This window comes from Zootoca vivipara, chromosome 5 (genome assembly GCF_965207765.1).
Source record: "Zootoca vivipara chromosome 5, rZooViv2.hap1.1, whole genome shotgun sequence".
Taxonomy (NCBI): Eukaryota; Metazoa; Chordata; class Lepidosauria; order Squamata; family Lacertidae; genus Zootoca; species Zootoca vivipara.
In genome coordinates this window covers 18,331,044-18,349,338 of record NC_142588.1, presented here as the reverse complement: position 1 = coordinate 18,349,338, position 18,295 = coordinate 18,331,044, and the positions used below count along the sequence as shown (strand labels likewise).

Genomic DNA, 18,295 nt, shown 5'->3' with positions numbered 1-18,295 from the left:
ACCAAAATGGTCAAAGGCCTGGAAACGATGCCTTATGAGGAACGGCTTAGGGAGCTGGGTATGTTTAGCCTGGAGAAGAGAAGGTTAAGGGGATATATGATAGTCATGTTCAAATATATAAAAGGATGTCATATAGAGGAGGGAGAAAGGTTGTTTTCTGCTGCTCCAGAGAAGCGGACACAGAGCAATGGATTCAAACTACAAGAAAGAAGATTCCACCTCAACATTAGGAAGAACTTCCTGACAGTAAGAGCTGTTCGGCAGTGGAATTTGCTACCAAGGAGTGTGGTGGAGTCTCCTTCTTTGGAGGTCTTTAAGCGGAGGCTTGACAGCCATCTGTCAGGAATGCTTTGATGGTGATTCCTGCTTGGCAGAGGGTTGGACTAGATGGCCCTTGTGGTCTCTTCCAACTCTTTGATTTTATGATTCTATGATTCTATGATTCAACTATACTTTCCTCACCAACATAGGCTTGGTTCCAAGTTCTTTATTTCAGCCAGAACGCAGCAGCGGCCAGATTCAGTCCTTCTTTTAAGGAATTTCTCATGCTTTGCTGAGACAGAGGCAAAAAAAGTGGTGTGCAGTCGATGGCGGCTGAGCAGCTCAAGTGGTCATCAGAAGCAGCTGATATTTTAAGTCAAGTGCTCTACAGATCTTCTCAGACCACTCAGCAGTTTCATGAGCAAAGGGATTTCACCCAGGCCCTGTTGTCAGTGCTTTCTGCCTGTCAGTAGACCTGACACTACACAGCCTACACAGATCTGTCCTCAAATCCAATAAAACTACAGCTAAAACTACTCATCTTTTGTTGCTGTTACTTGCTTATTGGTGTTTCTACTTTTCCTTGCAGCATTACTTGCTATCAATGATGGCATCATATGGGCAAATCTGAGTCTGTGTTCAGACCTTTAAACCTCCCCCTTAAATAAATTCAGACAAGAATTTAGGCCACAACTTTATTGATTACAGCAAGTGAGTGGTTGCATAGGCTCTGGTTCAACTATCTCCCTGCACCGTGGCAGGTAGCTCTGACCCAAAGCTCCATCATAGGTCAGCCTAGGGAGAACACCTGGAATGGCAGAAAGCCGGGGACATGCTATGTCCACCACCCAGATGTCCCCCTGGACTCAGGCAGGGGCACAACCCCTTCACAGGGTTGACCAAACTATTGAGTCCCTGGATTCCTTTAGCAGAATACCCCTTCACATAGGGATGGCGAGAGCGTTTCCCCATCCCTATCGCCTGAACCAGAGCCTATCCACAACCTTACAAGTTGTGACAATTTGCTACGCTGCAGGCGAAACCCAAATGGCACCAGCCAATCAGCCAAGTGGGGGAAATTCCTGCTGTGCCCGTCCCAACAACAGACGACACGTGATGGCATAGCAAGGTCAAGCGCGCAAGCCCTAAATATAGGGAGAGGTGGGCGGGTGTTCCAATGCAGTGGGGGAAAGGGGGTATCATCTTGTCTTCGGCTGGTCAGAGGCTGCTTCTTCCTCCCTTTCTGTATGAATTCCTTTGGTGATCCCACACATCCAAGGATCACAATGTAAACAGAGAAATGTCTCTACTGTACTCTTATGTGGCCAGATTGTTTCCTCCCTCAAAGAGAAAAACATGAATGGTACGCTTTGACCTTGAAACTATGAAACTAGAGCTGATGAAGAATAAACGGAAACAGGGCCTTGTCCTGGATTTCTAAAAACTGGATTGCTACTGGAATTTGTCTTATTATTTTCAACTTAAAACTTTCTAAAAATTAATCTACTACCTGGCCAGAGCTCTTGGAATCTTTTCATTTGACTCCCTCAAAGAGGGAACATGTTGCGGTGAGACCTGGCAACCAAACCTTTGTGTTGTGGGTGGGTACGATTGGATAGCAACAACACCCGATTGGTAGGTCCCTTGATGCTGGGTTCAATTTGACCAATGGGTGCTAGCCAAAATGGAACAATATATGTCAATGCACGTGACCCTGAGGTTTCTCTCTTGGTCAGTGCACACACAGAAGCCCACCAGACTGGCAGCTAAATCTTCACTTTAAGACTGCTGACAGGTGTAGCATCTTCTACCACATCCGAGACAGCAGACCAGAATAGGGGGCTTAGGACAAGCTGGGCAGACTTAAAAGTGAATGCTGCTGCTCCCCCCCCCCTCAGATCTGCCACCTGAGGCAGTTGCCTCATGCCTAATGGTAGGGATGGCCCTGCCTAGCATGCGAAGAAGGCAATCAAAGCAACAACCATCAAGCTGCAAAGATATCACTGTAAAGAACTGAAAAGGGTAATTATTTGCACAACCTAAGTATTTTTTAATAGAACATTTCTACCATATCAAAATTGTTTGATACTGCTTGAAAAGTGAAGCTGATATATACTTGGCACAGTTCTAAATAAGACTAAACGTTTTAGGCTAGATTTTTTAGGACCAGAATTAATAGCACTCTGAAAGTATTTCTGATTCATTGAAATATGTTTTTCCCCCCTCAGATTTCTTCAGTTCAATTTGAGGCAGGTTATGATTCCTTCCACCAAAAGGCTGGCTTGCATGGACCTTTGTCACTGGAACCAATGCAGTAATGAATCAAGACAGCAACAAAAATGCAAGAGCCACAGCACTGCGAGGTACAATATTAGGGAGAAATAAAAGCAACAGAACAATCATATAATAACAAGTCATTCTTAGCACTTTGTGACTATTGAATATTTAACCTTTAACACCTTAGTAATACAACAACCTTGTAAGGCAGGCCAGTGGTATGATTATCATTATTATGAGCAGACCAGAGGGCTAGGACAATGACAGAAAACGGAAAGCCCGAGATCACCTAGAGAGCTTATAGCTAAACTGAGATTAAAAACCAGAAAGCTGTCAGCTTCCAAGCTCAGAGGTCAACCCATTGCTCACTGGGCTGTACTACCTAAGTCTGCGGGTGAAAATTCACATGCCTGAAATCTCCTTGATATAAATAGTCCTTGCACAAGGAACTTTAGATGTCAGGGAGAAAGGATTTCGCCTAGCTTTCTCCCTAACATGCTAGTTTTCTATGTGCAGTACAGTGCGGGCAACTCCCCATTTATGCGAGGGTCACATTCCGAAGCACCACACGTTTAAGCGAAATTGCAGGGATCCCTTGAAAAACCCTTTAAAAAACCCAAACTCCATGGCAATCCCTCCCTCCAACGCCCCCCCCCTTGTCCAAACTCCAACTTTCCACAGGCCTCAAAGTTGGTGCTTATACTTGCAAAGGCTCGTGGGATTGCTAGATGCTGTTTTTGTGCCATTTTTGTTGTTTTGTGCTCTTTTAGAGCCCTTTTTGCCCCCTTTCGTGCACATGTTCCTCAAACACACATAAATGGGGAGTTGCCTGTACAGGACAGCATTCATTCCTATGTGTTTGCACATTCTGAAGTGGTACACAGGATGCCTATGAAGACACCGCAGAACACCTAGCCTCCTGTCAGCCATATTGCTGGGCTTACCAGCAGGGAAAGTTGATGGAGCGGTGTGGACACAACAGTGGGAGCACTGGACTGGCTCCACTGATGCACTTGCCCCATGCCCATTTTGGCCATGGGACTGCACCAGCTAATAAACGTCAACGAGGTTAACAAAATGCTGTTTTGAGAGAGATGTAGCTGTTCCCTTTTTTTATTTGTAAAAAGGCATCTGCGTTTTGGGGCTCAGGCTGAGCACATCTCATATGCTAGAGCTTCCTCCAGGAAACAAACAAAGCTCTCGAACATCCCACTCCCACCACTATAAGCTTCCCGGAAAAGCACTTCAGCCTTAAGAACGCCAACAAATAACAGTTTTACCATGAAACCAAGGCGCCACAGTATTAGCGTTCCTCTCGAATCCAGCACGGCGTGGAAGCTGCTCTTCTTTGAACCACTGAATAATAACTTCTCTGGAGAAAGGCCTCAGAGGCCGTTCCCAGGCTTTACTGTATTAAATGAAAAGGGAAAAAAGAAGGTTAAAGTCACACGGAGATTGCTGTGCAGAAATGAAATTGCACATTACGGAACAAAAGGGATTTCTTTTCTAACCAGTCAAGGAGGCAATTATGGTTTGGAAAATGCTATTTCCCACTTTCTATAGTACTCTTCTGGCTAATCAAACATAAGGTTTAATTACTTAAACATGGGGGGGGGTTTTCCATAAAGAAGGCACCCGGCATGTCTTTTTGCCAAATCTATTTCAGAACCAGGGGGCTGCCATCCAAAAGTCCATGGTAGCCACCCAACCAGGGTTCAAGAAGGCAAAGAGACAAAGCAAAGAGTAATTTTCAGTGTTCGATGAAGCAGCACACTAAAAAGCTTTCAAGGCTTTTCTCCCAGTTCCTGAAGAGGGATGAGAAACATGAGTCTATGGAAAAACCAGGCCTAGTTTGTTCAGTTGGCTTTCATCCTGGAGGTGGAACAGAACCTTATCTTTTGCCCACCTTCTCCATCCAGAGCTCCTGACATGGGAGGGCACTTTTTGCACCATTTGTCTGCATTCATGCCTCTACAGCAGCGACGAGAAACATTTTCAGTCTGAGAGCCGCATTGCCTAAGGGGCAACCTTCTCGGGCCTGGATGCTAGCAGTGGGTGGGGCAACAGATACAAGTCCAACTATGACAAAAACTTAAGCCTGTACATGTATAAGCTACGGGCATCCTGACAGTTCAATGAAACATCCCAGCCAGGAAAAAAAATGGAGCAGAGCCAATTACGAATGTAATTGAGGGGAGTCCTTGGGGCCAGATAAAGATGCCTGGTTGACCACATTTGTCCACCACCCCCCTCACCAAGGATTTGGATCCTGACTACTGCTCTAGGGTGTGTTCTCTCATTCTTCCAAAGTCAACATTGGATCATTGGCTAAAGCTGCCCAGAGTGCCTGGGGCAACCCGGTCAGATGGGTGGGGTACAAGTAATAAATTGATGTTGTTGTTCCAACTCTCCTTAACCAGCCCACTGCATTTACGTGGAGGGATGGAACATCGCTCAGCCACCTGCATAGAATTCTTTGTCACCTGTGGTGGCCAAGCAAGTTGTCAAATACAAGGCGATTCAGAGAGCCCAAGCCAGAATGGTAAGGCATGTGGGGAAAGCTGATCCACACCTTGAGATGCCTTCACAGAAGTTATAGTGTGGAACCATCCCTGTATAAACATATTCATCCATTTGACTGAACATGGGAAGCCCTGTGGCGGAATAGTGCCTGATGATGATTCCGGTTCATCATGGGTTAACCTATCACTCCCATGATTGGCAGGTGTTCCCTGGGAGGCGGAGCTAGTCGGCGTTCTAAATGGAGGGGGAACAACCGTTGAAAGGCAGTTGGAGGTTGGCAGTTGGGGAATGGAGGGTTAGAGAGGAAGCAGGAGGTTAGGTTTGAGTGGGTGGGTGGGAAGAAAGGTTGTAACCGTTATCAACACGATGCAGGAGATGTGTTAACAAGTCTGTATTATATGAAAGGAAGATATGCACTTTTAAGAACCAGAGAAATCCATGCTTTCAAGTTAAATAATAAAGTTAAATGTGCCTAAACGTTCGTGGACTCGGGCAGTGTCTCAGTACCTTCAGAGGTGTGACTAAGAGGCAAGAACAAAGCTTTCCTGTGGAAGAGGAAACTGCTTCTTCTCCTGTCATACAAAGGGCTGGTTAGTGAAGCCAAGGGAGCCACATAGTTGCCTGAGGGAGAGGCAAATTGTAGCAGTAGGGATCCACGGGAGGGAGACCCCACTGGTGGCAATAGGTTTCGAACGCAGAGCCCTGAGGTACCCTGGAGACAAGTCCAACTTGGACACTGGAGGTTTATTCCCGTTTGTATGGAAGCACAGGGAGAGCCTCTGTTGTTGAAGCAGTGAGGGGTGGGAAACGGGGAATCCCTCACAAGCCCTACATTATCAGGGCTCCTGGTAGCAAAGATGCTTGTCAGCAGCAACATGCTGTCAAGCCCCTTCCATATCTCCCCACGCAATATGGGGAAGTTGAGGTGGCTGGAGTGGGCACGCCCATTGCATGTGGAGGCATAAGGGCAGGGACCGCATGCATTTGCCTTCTCCCCCTCCCCAAACCCTCTCACATTCTTCTGAATCCACAAATAAGGCTACTGCAATGATACAGGAGATATTGTCCTGCAATCCTAAGATGATCTAAAGATCTGATTTAAGTGTATTTTCCTGTGAGCATCAACTTTCTAGCTCTCCACAAGGATGAAGATAGCAAGGCAACCTGACTTTGATCATACAATAATATCACCTAAGAGATGGATAAACAGCTTTGGGTAAGTACAGAATAATTGGCATAGCCTTGTAAGGATCTTCTTGGTCTCACTTGAGAATTAAGAAAGTGTTCACATCTAAATGATTGCTGAATTCCACACTAAACAGTTGCACTTTAGAACTTAAAAGGCTTAGAACTCAAAGCTGAATAATATTTAATAGCCCTTCACAATTATTGCTTTTCTTAATGTTCTTATGACTTCATTTTGGAAGAGCCTCCTTCATCTTAAGTGGCTTGGACTGACAAAAATAACAAAAGTATCGCTACAAGAAGCAACTCACCAGCAAAAACATAGAGAATTCACTGCCTTTCGGAGGCTACATTTTTTTATTCCCTAATCAAGCTGGGAATGCCAGCAACCATTAGAGGCACAATTCTATATCAAAACACAGCAAGACAAAGGGATTGCTTGTCAAAGCGGAACACAAAATGCCGAGCAGGAAGGGACTAGGGTTCCTTTTGCCCTGCTGAGCTGCCAGACTTCACAGGAGCAAAGACTGACAACTGAGAGTCTTGGCATTAAAAATGAAAATACAAATCGGCGCAAAGAGACTTGTACTTACTTAGTGGAACTTTTGGTGTATGCCGTTGCACACTATAAAAAATAAGCTAACAGCATGTTTGGGTTTCCACTCGCTTGTTCGTAACACCAAGGCTAATTAATAATATCATATGGTGCCGTGTAAACCCAAGTGGAGCCACTGAGAAAACTTTGCCTAACTCCATCTGCTATGTCGGATTGTTTTTCCCTGCTGGAAACCCACAGAACTTACCAGACAGGCAAGGGATCAATAAAAATACAATCAGGGAAGGCATTAATTTGGCCGAAAGAAAGCTCACAACTAAGTTGAAATGGATTTTGTAAAGAAATTCTCAACCACAACCTGACAGTTCTAACTTGCCTCATTTGCTGCATTCTTGATTATGAAGATTTTTGATTTTTTTTTTGTTTGTTTTAGAGGAAAATGGTGCAAAAGTGTTGAACTGTACAAGGGCCCTCAGAAAGGGACTCTGTCCATGAAACCAAGGCAAAGCTACGTTTGCCTATGGTCCACTCCTGATACTCAGCTTGCTTGGTGATGGGGAGGGTTATGTGAACTACTGTATGGTATGGCAGACATGGCAGCTATGGAGTGGGAGCGAACTTTACTCAAGGCACTCGAGATCGTGGTTTAAGCAGGCATTGATGTCTCTTTTTTTAAGCATACAAAAGGCTCTCTGCCTGGAATGTGAGAAGCAGAAATGATAAGGCCTTAGTTGGAGGTCAGGCCCATGCACCAGTCTGAAGAATGTACAGAATTTATAGCTCCCTGCTGTTAAGTAAATTCCCCTGCTTTAAAAAATTGAGGCAGTGACTATTGATGACATTGTCATAGCTTGAGGTAAGACAATGCCCCAACATGAAGACTATACAGAGCTTGTTACTTCTTACTGTTAAGCAGATCCCTCTGCTTAAAATAAAACTAAAAATAAACAAGGTGCCAGTTGTTGTTAAGAGGCATCTCAAAGGAATCCACATAACCTTATGCCATAATATCCAAGAATGATTGTTTATGCCATATGTCCATGTACAGTGGTACCTCGGCTTACGAACGACTCGACAACCGAATTTTTCAACTTACAAATGGGGGATAATGGCCGCACGCTTACGAATGTCTCGGCATCCGGAAAAAAACTGTGGCGGTTTTAGATAGGGATTTTTTGACTTACGAATTTTTAGATAGGGTTGCTTCGACTTACGAATTTTTCCGTTTTCAATGCATTCCTATGGGAAATCGCACTTCCAATGGCATTTTTCGACTTACTCATTTTTCGACTTACGAAGGTGCCTTCGGAACGGATTAAATTCGTAAGTCGAGGCACCACTGTATATGGACATGATTAACCCTCTGCAAAAAGTAACCACAACCTTAAAATGCACTGGACTTTAAAATTGTTGGATTGTTTGCCATTTAATTCTGGATGCATTCCAGAGCAATCTTGTCAAGAATCTTGCTTTCCCCCACTGCCTCTTCCCACGGGGAATCATTGCAACAGCCTCCATATAGGAGCCATAACATGTCAATCAGGCCTGGGTCACCTTATTAATACAAACTAACCTGGTTGATACCGTCATGGTGAATGCTGGAATGGGACAGGCGTCATTCAGCTTTGCTTCTGGCTCGATATTCAGACCAGCTGCCTGGAACAGGTTACTGAGACCAGCCACTTTTCCTTTCTGGATTGCCCGCAAGGATTGCCGCCGATACTCATCCCGGGCCCGGCGTGCTTTATGGCTCCTTTCCTCATCCGCAGCTTTTGAGCGACGTACTGTAGGGATGAGGAAGGAGAGACTCATCAGTGTCTTTGCTTCTTCAGCAAGCCAGAACTTGCAGTTCTAAGTTGAGAGGTACCATGTTAGCAACATGGAAAGCCATCCAATCCCAAACATCAAGGTGAGGCTGGAAGACCTTCTGTAACTAATAGAAAAATAACACATAACATTCTACAAATAAGGCACCAAGGGTCAAACTCTATATTGTTTGGCCCTAAGCCACAATGACAGCATCTTAAAAAGCAGAGACATCACCTTGCCGACAAAGGTCCATATAGTTAAAGCTATGGTTTTCCCAGTAGTGATGTATGGAAGTGAGAGCTGGACCATAAAGAAGGCTGATCGCCGAAGAATTGATGCTTTTGAATTATGGTGCTGGAGGAAACTCTTGAGAGTCCCATGGACTGCAAGAAGATCAAACCTCTCCATTCTTAAGGAAATCAGCCCTGAGTGCTCACTGGAAGGACAGATCCTGAAGCTGAGGCTCCAATACTTTGGCCACCTCATGAGAAAAGAAGACTCCCTGGAAAAGACCCTGATGTTGGGAAAGAGTGAGGGCACAAGGAGAAGGGGACAACAGAGGACGAGATGGTTGGACAGTGTTCTCGAAGCTACCAACAAGAGTTTGACCAAACTGCGGGAGGCAGTGGAAGACAGGAGTGTCGGACACGACTAAGCGACTAAACAACAACAAGCCCCAATGACATGCATTGCTCACCTCGCCTTACCAGCTTGCTTGCTTTTTTCCATACAGAGACTTTTTAATATAACTGTGGGTTTAGAGCAGAAGTTGCCAACACAGTGCACGTGGGCACTATGAAGACCTTCATTGGCACCCCTGGGCAGGTGCTCCAGAATCTGTGCTTTCATTTTCAAAAATGTAAGCCACTAGCCCTCCTAAAAATAAAGTTATGGAACCCAAATGTGCAAGCACCTTTCTAAATGATTTCTGTGAAATGAGACAGCAGTAGGAATCCCTGAGGTCAGTAGCATAGCATGTGGGGCCAAGGGGGCCATGGCCCCAGATGCAAAATTCTGAGGGGACACAACCAGGTGCCTCCATGCAGGGGCCAGTTTCTGCAGGGATCTCCATCCCACCGTGGGGAAGGCAGCAGAGCAGCCCAGGTTCACTGTGAGTGTGCATGGGCAGAAGAAGGCAGGAAAGGGGCAAGCCCAGCCCAGCTCTCCTCTCTGTGGGCGTTGGAGGGATTCGCCCACCAAGGGCCACAGTGGCTTGCTGGGGTCCCCCCAGGACAGACTGGCCCCCGCTTGGCTCTGGTGGGGGGGTGCGCCTTGGGGATGTCAGCAGCTTGCCTGCCCTGGGCACCATCAACACACGCTACATCACTGCCTGAGGTGCTCAAGTGCTGCATCTTTGCCTCCCCTTTAGTACATTTTTCCTGCTTCTGTCTTATTTTATAGTGTTTGGAATCACCGTAGTTTGTCCTTCCTTTTCCCCTAGCAACCAGGATGCATCTTTCCTATTAGGGGGAATGAGGGATCTGTTTTCAATTCAAATTGAACCTGCCTAATTCACATGTCTCAAACTAACACAAAAACCAAACTGCAGCTCCGCTTTGAAACGGGCACTTCTTTGAATTTTGCTACCAGCTCCTGAAGCGACCATCAGTCAGCCTGAGAGGATTCTGTTGCTGTATATTTTATCCCAAATATTTGCTTTGGTATTTTATAATTATAAACCACCTTGGGTGCCTTGGCAGAAAAGCACTGTATGAATGCAATAAATGAGTAAATGGGACAAAATTTCATTGAAAAAAATGTAGACAGAAACTGGGGCTAGGGTCTAAAATGGAGAATGCATTACTGGCACAGGAAAAACAAGTGCAGAATAATCACAACAGCAAAACATATTGGCTGCTCTGATAGGATTTCTAACCGCAAGTTCTTTGATAAAGATGTGAATGAATTCCTACTGTGTTGGGAATGAACATGAGCAAGTCGCATCATTTGGGACAGATTAGGAGATCTCCATATTTTATGGCCTCCTTTGCTTTTCTGAAGAGCAGTGAGTCACAGGGCTAGGCTTGGATGTATATTATAAGAATGTCCCATGAATATGCATCACATTTTTTTAATGATTTGCTCCAGCTGCTCGCTTGTTAATAGTCCTTGGTCTGTAGCTAATTTGGGAACAACTCGCAATAAATATTCAAGATAGAAATGGTATTTGACTGCAAACATTGCATGGTATGTTTCTGTTCTTCAGTAGAAGGGGGGGCGTAATTCTTGGAAAACAGGAAAACACGCAAACTGAGATCACATCAATGAAAATTCAAGTAGTGCATGCCTATTATCCATGCACTGGCAAAATGCCCATCATTATGACAGGTGCCGTGTGTGCAGAGGGAAGAAATGGCACACCACAGTGCATTTCTGTGCGATTTTCAAACAGACACATCTCTCCAGGAGCGCAAGTGAGAGCCAAAGTCAAGTGTGAAGACATGTCTTTCCCTGATCACACCAGCGTGCTCACAAGTGCAATGTTTTGCTTTTCTCCAAAGAAGCATAAGGCAGCCATTTGTGGCCAGGGGGCCATCTCGCCCTCAGGATTGTGGGCTTGGATCTCATCTCTAAGCTCCCTACCAGGGTCAAGAGGGAAGCCATCACCACCGTCTCCTACTTGTGAGAACCAGAGGAATCTGGCTGGGTGAATGTTATCATGCCAGACATCGCTTTGACCCAGCAATGAAATGAAGTGCTGGTGTCCACATTTGAGAAATGCCCATGTAACATTGTTTGTTTTTTAGCACTAACAGGCTATATATTTCAATTACCTATAGAAGAATGGTGTTGTTCTTTGTTTGGCTCGGCGAGAGGAATCACAGCAGTGAATTAAGCCGAACACTAAAATTAGTAACGCTTCGCCTATTGACTTGGCAATAAATAGCGGTGGGATGATGAGATGAATCCCCATTCTGTTGGAAATTCCATCTACTAAATAAATTAGTAGTGTCATCAATATCATTGCAACATTCACCCTCCACAGCAGCTGCGCTAGCAATGCGCCTCTTCGACCCCCTCGACCCCTGGCACTGCTGAGCACAGCCGCTGACTTGGTGGTGGCAAGACATGATGGGACCTGGCGCTGCTCCTAATGGATCATTTGGCTCCCGCAGTCAGCACATAATAGCAAAACGACGCAAACACTGACATCGCTGCATCTTCCTGGCCTCTGATGCTGGTGGACAGAAGCCACGCTGGCATTGCCATACATTGAGGGGTAACAAAAGGGCATGATTAGTCCATACAGTCTTGGATCATATGAAGGCACAAGCCTGAGATACAAGCAAGGACCAGATATTGTCATTTCAGTAAATGGGGCAAGACTCATAGCTGCCAAGTTTTCCCTTTTCTCACGAGGAAGCCTATTCAGCATAAGGGAAAATCCCTTAAAAAAGGGATAACTTGGCAGCTATGGCAAGACTGCTCACAGCATAAGTTAAAACACAATAAACAGATATATTAAAAAAAGAAAACAAGTGTGACCCAAGTAAAAACAGCATTGAAAACACGGAAGATTGAGATAAAATGGTGACAGAGAACTATAGATAGATGTAATTGTGTTTTATGAGGATCATGAATATTGTATTTTGTATTTTCTTTTTTCTATATTACGCTTTTCTTTTGATATATTTCCTTTTATCTTTGTATAAGAGAGTTTGGGTTTTATTTCTGAATACGTTAAAACCTCTAATAAAATTATACAGTGGTACCTTGGTTCTCAAACAATCCGTTCCAGAAGTCTATTCCAAAACCAAAGTGTTCCAAAACCAAGGGGCGCTTTACCAAAGAAAGTAATGCAAAATGGATCAATCTGTTCCAGACTTTAAAAAAACCCTAAAACAGCAATTTAACATGAATTTTACTATCTAACGAGACCATTGCTCCATAAAATGAAAGCAATAAACAATGTACTGCAGTCACACAATCAATCAGTAGCTGAACTGGGTTCTACACAGTCACAAAAACAAAAGAGCCAGAAAAACGCAAAACAAATAGCAAAACCAGACAAACCCTAGCATAACAGTCAAAATGGAAGCATGGCACTCAAACTGGAAGCATAACACTCAAAACAGAGCACGTTCAGCTTCCGAAAAATGTTCGCAAACCAGAACACTTCCAGGTTTGCAGTGTTTGGGTTCCAAGCTGTTTGAGTACCAAGGTGTTTGAGAACCAAGGTACCACTGTACTACAAAACACAAAAGCATACACACAAACAAAAATCCAACCAGCATAGAAGACTCTGCCAGTTAGTTGCCAATGCCTGTCAGAACCAAACAGTCTTTGGCTGCTATTGAAAACAAACCAGAACGATACCAGCTTAGCCTCCCGTGGAAGGAAGTTCCACAATCTGGGAGCAGCCTCCAAGATTGCCATCTTTCTTTCTTTCTTAGGAAGAAGAAATGGGTCAGTGGTCTCTCATTTAGGTCTAGACCTCCCCTTTCAGTGGTGAAAAGGTTACCACTTCTCTCAAGTAATAAGGCTTTTTACTATTATTGAAGATATATTTTTATTTTACAATTACCAAGTTCCTGTCTCCCCGCTCCCCCAAATATCCACACAGGATCACTTATAAAAGGGCAGAAATCATGTGACACCAGGATATAGCTCAGTTGGTAGAGCATGAGACTCCTTATCTCAGGGTCATAGGTTTGAGCCCCACGCTGGGCAAAACATTTTTGAATTGCAGTGGGTTGGCCGAATTGACCCTTGTAGTCTCTTCCAACCCTATTATTCTGGCAGAAATCAAGTAATCTCAATACTAAAGTTCCTTCCAAGTCTGCTTCAAAGAGAAAATATCTCCTTTTCAGCAACAGGGCTTAGAATTATTCCTGAAATAATCAGTATTTCTCCCCCCCCCTTTCATTGATTAGAAGCCAGGTACAATCATAGTTAATGGGAATATCATTTGTCACATGCAAAATTAATTTGGTTCAAAGTGACCTGATCTCATATGAATGGCAGGTCACGGTCCTTAGGTAATTGGCATTCAATAAATTATTCCAAATTCTATGAATAAGGTTGTATTCATAGATAATGTGGCCCTTGCTATAACACAACTGAGATCCACAATGGCACTCAACGCAAGGCAGCATTACTTTGGTTGTTACTTTGTAAAGGGCTTAACATTTTACTAGATCACAGCAGAAAATTAAAACAAATCCCAAGCCCGTGCCCAAAGGTTTGCAATCTAAACAAATACGACACAAAGGGAATCAAAAGCAAAACATTGTATATATTGGGAATGCCAGTTTGAACTTGTTAAGCACATAAAAACAATCAAGTTGGCATTTTGCATGTATCCTTACTTCTCCCTTGCCAGAGGTAGTGAAATTCCTCCCTGGTGCCCTGAATATGGCAACTGACTTCATCTATAGCAAGGTCAGATCCAAGCTACCCACTGAAGCGGGCTTCAAAGCACAACAATCGGGAGGGATGGTGGGAGATCCAAAAATGGTATGCAGTGGGCTCACTTTTATTCCCGGGGTCAATCAGGCAGCCAATCCATTGGCCAATCTGGCAGGCAGGCTCACCTGGAATCTTTCCAGCCAAAGGGAAAGGCCTGTTACATCTCCCTCTGGTGGGAAGACCCAGCACAGGGACTGCTTTGGCAGCGGGCTGGCCCTATTCCTCAACACCACACTACTGTGGAGGTAGGCGGAATTATTAAACCACTCTGGGATTTATAGCTCAGTGAATGGAGGAGGGGTCTCTTAACAACTCTCACCCCCCCCCCTTAAGAAACTACAGTTCCTAGGATTCCTCAAGACAGGCTTCCTCAAACTTGGCCCTCCAGATGTTTTGAGACTACAATTCCCATCATCCCTGACCACCATACCTGCCAAGTTGCTGTCACAGAAATACAGGGACCCGCCGGAAATAGCAGACCAGAAGTAGCACTGCCACCATTTTGGAACTGGGCGGAGCATGCTCAGAAGTGACTTTTGATGCTGCTTTGCCCAGTTCCAAAATGGCCGCCATGCCAGAAGTCGCACTGCAGAATAAACTGGGGGAAAACAAAAAAATCCGTTTTTTCAGCTAGCAACAGCTGGAAAAACGGGGATTTCCCAGGGAAAACGGGAGACTTGGCAGCTATGCTGACCACTGGTCCTGCTAGCTAGGGATCATAGGAGTTGTAGGCCAAAAACATCTGGAGGGCTGAGGTTGAGGAAGACTGCCTCAAGAGAAGCTAGTGGGGTGATACTGCTTTAAATGTATAGTGCAAATGGGACCTTAGATACAGACAACTCAGAAATACTAAGAATAAAGCGCAGGATTAATATCTTTTTGCATGGTCTTTCAACCATGTGAACCATACCTGCAGTCTGAAGTTGTATAGCCCGAGCAAAAGTTTGCTCATCTGGTTTTTTTTTAATAATTAGGCCAGAGTCTGAGGTTTCAAGCCAGTAAATTCCACTTATTACTCCTAGTTTCACTGTCCTTGACTAGGATTCTCAACACACCAATATATTTCTTTTCTAGGACTAAAGTAGGGAATACAATGATGATGCAGATAAAATTCACTTCCATATTGCTTTTTTTCCTGGTGCTTTTTATTAGCATTCTTCATAAACCAAAAAATGAAAATGAAATGAGATAAGGTGGTTATGCATTTTATTGGGCCAACTAATTTGTTTTGTATTCTTTGAGACCGAGTAAGTAGCAATAAGGTAGCACAAGATTCATAAACAAGAACTCACCAAGGAAAATGGAAAATACGCAGAAAATCACATCAGTCCAGCAAAAACAACATGGAAAGCTCAAATACTGGAGCAAAGTGTTTGTGTTAAAATCCCTGTAAGATCAACAGGAGAGGTGTTGCTCCTCCAACCCCCACTCCTCTTGTTGTCTGACTCCAGATTCCCATCATCTTCAGCTAACATTACCAATGGTGTTAAGGTCAAGATGGTGGGAAATGCAGTTATCAGCATTTGTAGGGCCACAGGTTCCCCATCCCTGATCTAAGCTATCAAAGCTCTTTCTTCCTGTTGAGCCATTTAGAAAGGCACCGTGTTTTTCTCCTTCGTAATCCTACCAGTTCTTCCAGATCACAATGCTTTCCGTTCAAGGCCTGGCTCACCAGTCGTATAGCATCACACTGCCATTTGCTCAGGCTAAACCAAGATCACGGCATCATTTAAAACCCTCTGTCAGTTAAAATTTACTCACGTTGTTCTTCCCATTCGTGGTCTTCCTTTTCATTCTGTGCGCTATACTGCTGGGCTTGCTTGAGGCTCAGGTACAGCTCTTGAGCTCTGCGTTCCTCCTGTTGCCGTATCTGCTCTTCACCTCTTTGCCTCTCTTCTTCCTCTCTTTTCTAAAAAAATAAAAAAGGATGGAGGGTATCAAACAGCAAATAAGGAAACTTCCTGTGTCATGTGCTACGACTCCCTGAAGCGTTTTATGAGCAGGATTCTTGACAATTGTACTGTGGGAAGCCAAACCATCCTGCACTATGATTGGTGACACATTAGATCTAAAACAAAAACAAAGATTGTTGGTGTTCTGGTTGATCAAGTGATCAAATGGACTAACCCATTTTACAGCATGTCTGGTCCCTAGTTCACCCATAGTTAACTCATTAGGCTGACTGTATCTGAAGAAGTGTGCATGTACACGAAAGCTTACACCCAGAACAAACTTAGTTGGTCTCTAAGGTGCTACTGGACAATTTTTTAATTTTTTCATTAGGTTGTCTGAAATACATACCTTGGTAACTTCCACATTGGATTACTGTAATGCTCTCTGCATGGGACTGCCTTTGAAGAACAATTAGAAACTTTTAACTGGTTCGAAGTGCCCACTATACCCTATAAAACCCTAAATCAAAAATGGATAGCCAGTGGTCCATCACCGTCAGCCAGCATGACCAATTGCCAGGGATGGTGGAAGTTCACCAATTCCCCATCCCGGCCCTAAATGTTCTCAGTCCAGAATGCTGCTCAGAGCTCCACAGCAGAGCTCTCGGTTTGCATGCCAAAAATCCCAGTTTCAACCATTTGTTTAAAAGACCTCCAATAGCAGGACTGGGGAAAGTCCCAGTTTAAGATGCTGGAGACCTGCTGCCTGTGGGACAAAATAATACGGGATGAAATGCAGCTTCGTATTATTACGGGGAGAATTTGCTCTAGTATGAGTCCCCATCAACAGGGATGCATAGGCTTCCTCTTGCTTATCCCCAAAATAACATTGGCTACCTGTGTGGCAGGAATTTCTGTGATTAGTAGCTGGTAGCATACCAATCTAGTCCTGTTGGGGGATGAAATGAGGATGAAGAGCAAAGAAATAAATACTGGAAAGGAAGTATGCAGCCTCTCACTTCTCTAACTGTCCAAGACTTTCGGGAGAGAAAGCAATCCTATTGTTTGGAAATTCAGTCCCATTGAACAAGATGGGGGCATGCCATCGAGTAAAGACAAGGCAGACACAGGGCTCCCGCCGGGTTCTTGCTTCAAACAAGGACAAATAAATGAGCTACATTTATCTCTGTGCAAGTGTAATGTCAGGAGTGTGCCCTAACTCTTTACGCAGTTTGTCATAAAAGTTTCCGCTAATTGCTGTAGCCACACGCAAAGCAGATGAGCTGTTGGCAGCAGAGAAATCCAAGAGGCTGCGCAGGAGACTTAAGAAATCGCTTTGTTTCTATGAACAACGTTACCTTTTTGTTTCTTAACAGCTTGGTACTCAGTGCTGTTGCACCTTGAGAGATGCCAGGTGCGTAGTGGGAGTTTTAGCACTGTCAACATTCAAAGATCTTTCAAAAGAAGATCCTACACTGTTTCTTCATGACCTTTAAAATACCAGCAAGTGCTCAGGTTGCTTCACGGCTCAGAGACAAGCATTTTTATTTATTTAAGAATACGGTTAAGGAGAGTTGGCACTTTCTATTAGTAAGGAGAGGGGAAGAAAATAAACAAAGACAGGTGTCTTGGGCTTCCCAAGGATGGTTTCTCTAGATGGTTTCTGTCCAATGACATTTCAGAAATGACTGGGATAAAGTAAGCAATTTGCTAATTATAGGCAATTATGATATTCAAGGAATATAAAATTGGAAAGAGAGCAACTTTCTATCTTTGGGAAGTAATCAAGGTGTTTTTCCAGGTGGTCTGAATACCGTTATAAGGGCGACATCTCATTCAGTAGGTATCGTGAAATTTCATACTTGCCGTTTATATCAGCTGGGAACTCAGCAACTTGTTTTACAGAGGACGTTGGCACATGATGAGACCCATCAAAGTTAACAAGACTCTGCAGAGTTTCCAGGTCCAAACCCTAAGAGGGTCTCTCTCCCTTTAAGGTAGTTGTTCCTCAACTTTTTAAAGCCCAGGGGAAAAAATATTGGAGGCATACTTGACACAATGCAAAACTTAGTTAGCTTCTTTATCATCTTGTTATGTACTGAGCTGAATCATAGAACAAAAGGATACAGAATCAGCAGTCTGATTGGTCCGCAGGAGCCACCCAATCCAACTCCAGGTGGAAGTGAATCCGCAACCTGATTGGCCTGCAGGCGGCTGGCAGAAGTGAATCCGCAACCTGATTGGCCTTCAGGAGCAGCCAATCAGGCTGCTGGCAGAAGTCAATCCACAAACTGATTGGCCCACAGGTGTAGCCCTGAAGTAGCCAATCACGCAAAGCCCATTGTGTAAATAATGTATATAAGCAGATGGTTTTGGGAAAAGG

General features: G+C 44.2%; 1 protein-coding gene across 1 annotated transcript in view; it reads right to left on the bottom strand.

Annotated features, from left to right (window-relative positions):
• Window positions 1-18,295, bottom strand: part of SH2D4B (SH2 domain containing 4B) — a 90,403-nt gene that overhangs the window by 34,427 nt on the left and 37,681 nt on the right. The window contains exons 4-6 of the mRNA XM_035137662.3: window positions 15,782-15,929; window positions 8,376-8,586; window positions 3,819-3,946 (exon numbers count right to left, since the gene is read on the bottom strand). Of these exons, the coding sequence (XP_034993553.3) occupies window positions 3,819-3,946; window positions 8,376-8,586; window positions 15,782-15,929 (487 nt within the window). The remainder of the gene's footprint in view (window positions 1-3,818; window positions 3,947-8,375; window positions 8,587-15,781; window positions 15,930-18,295) is intronic.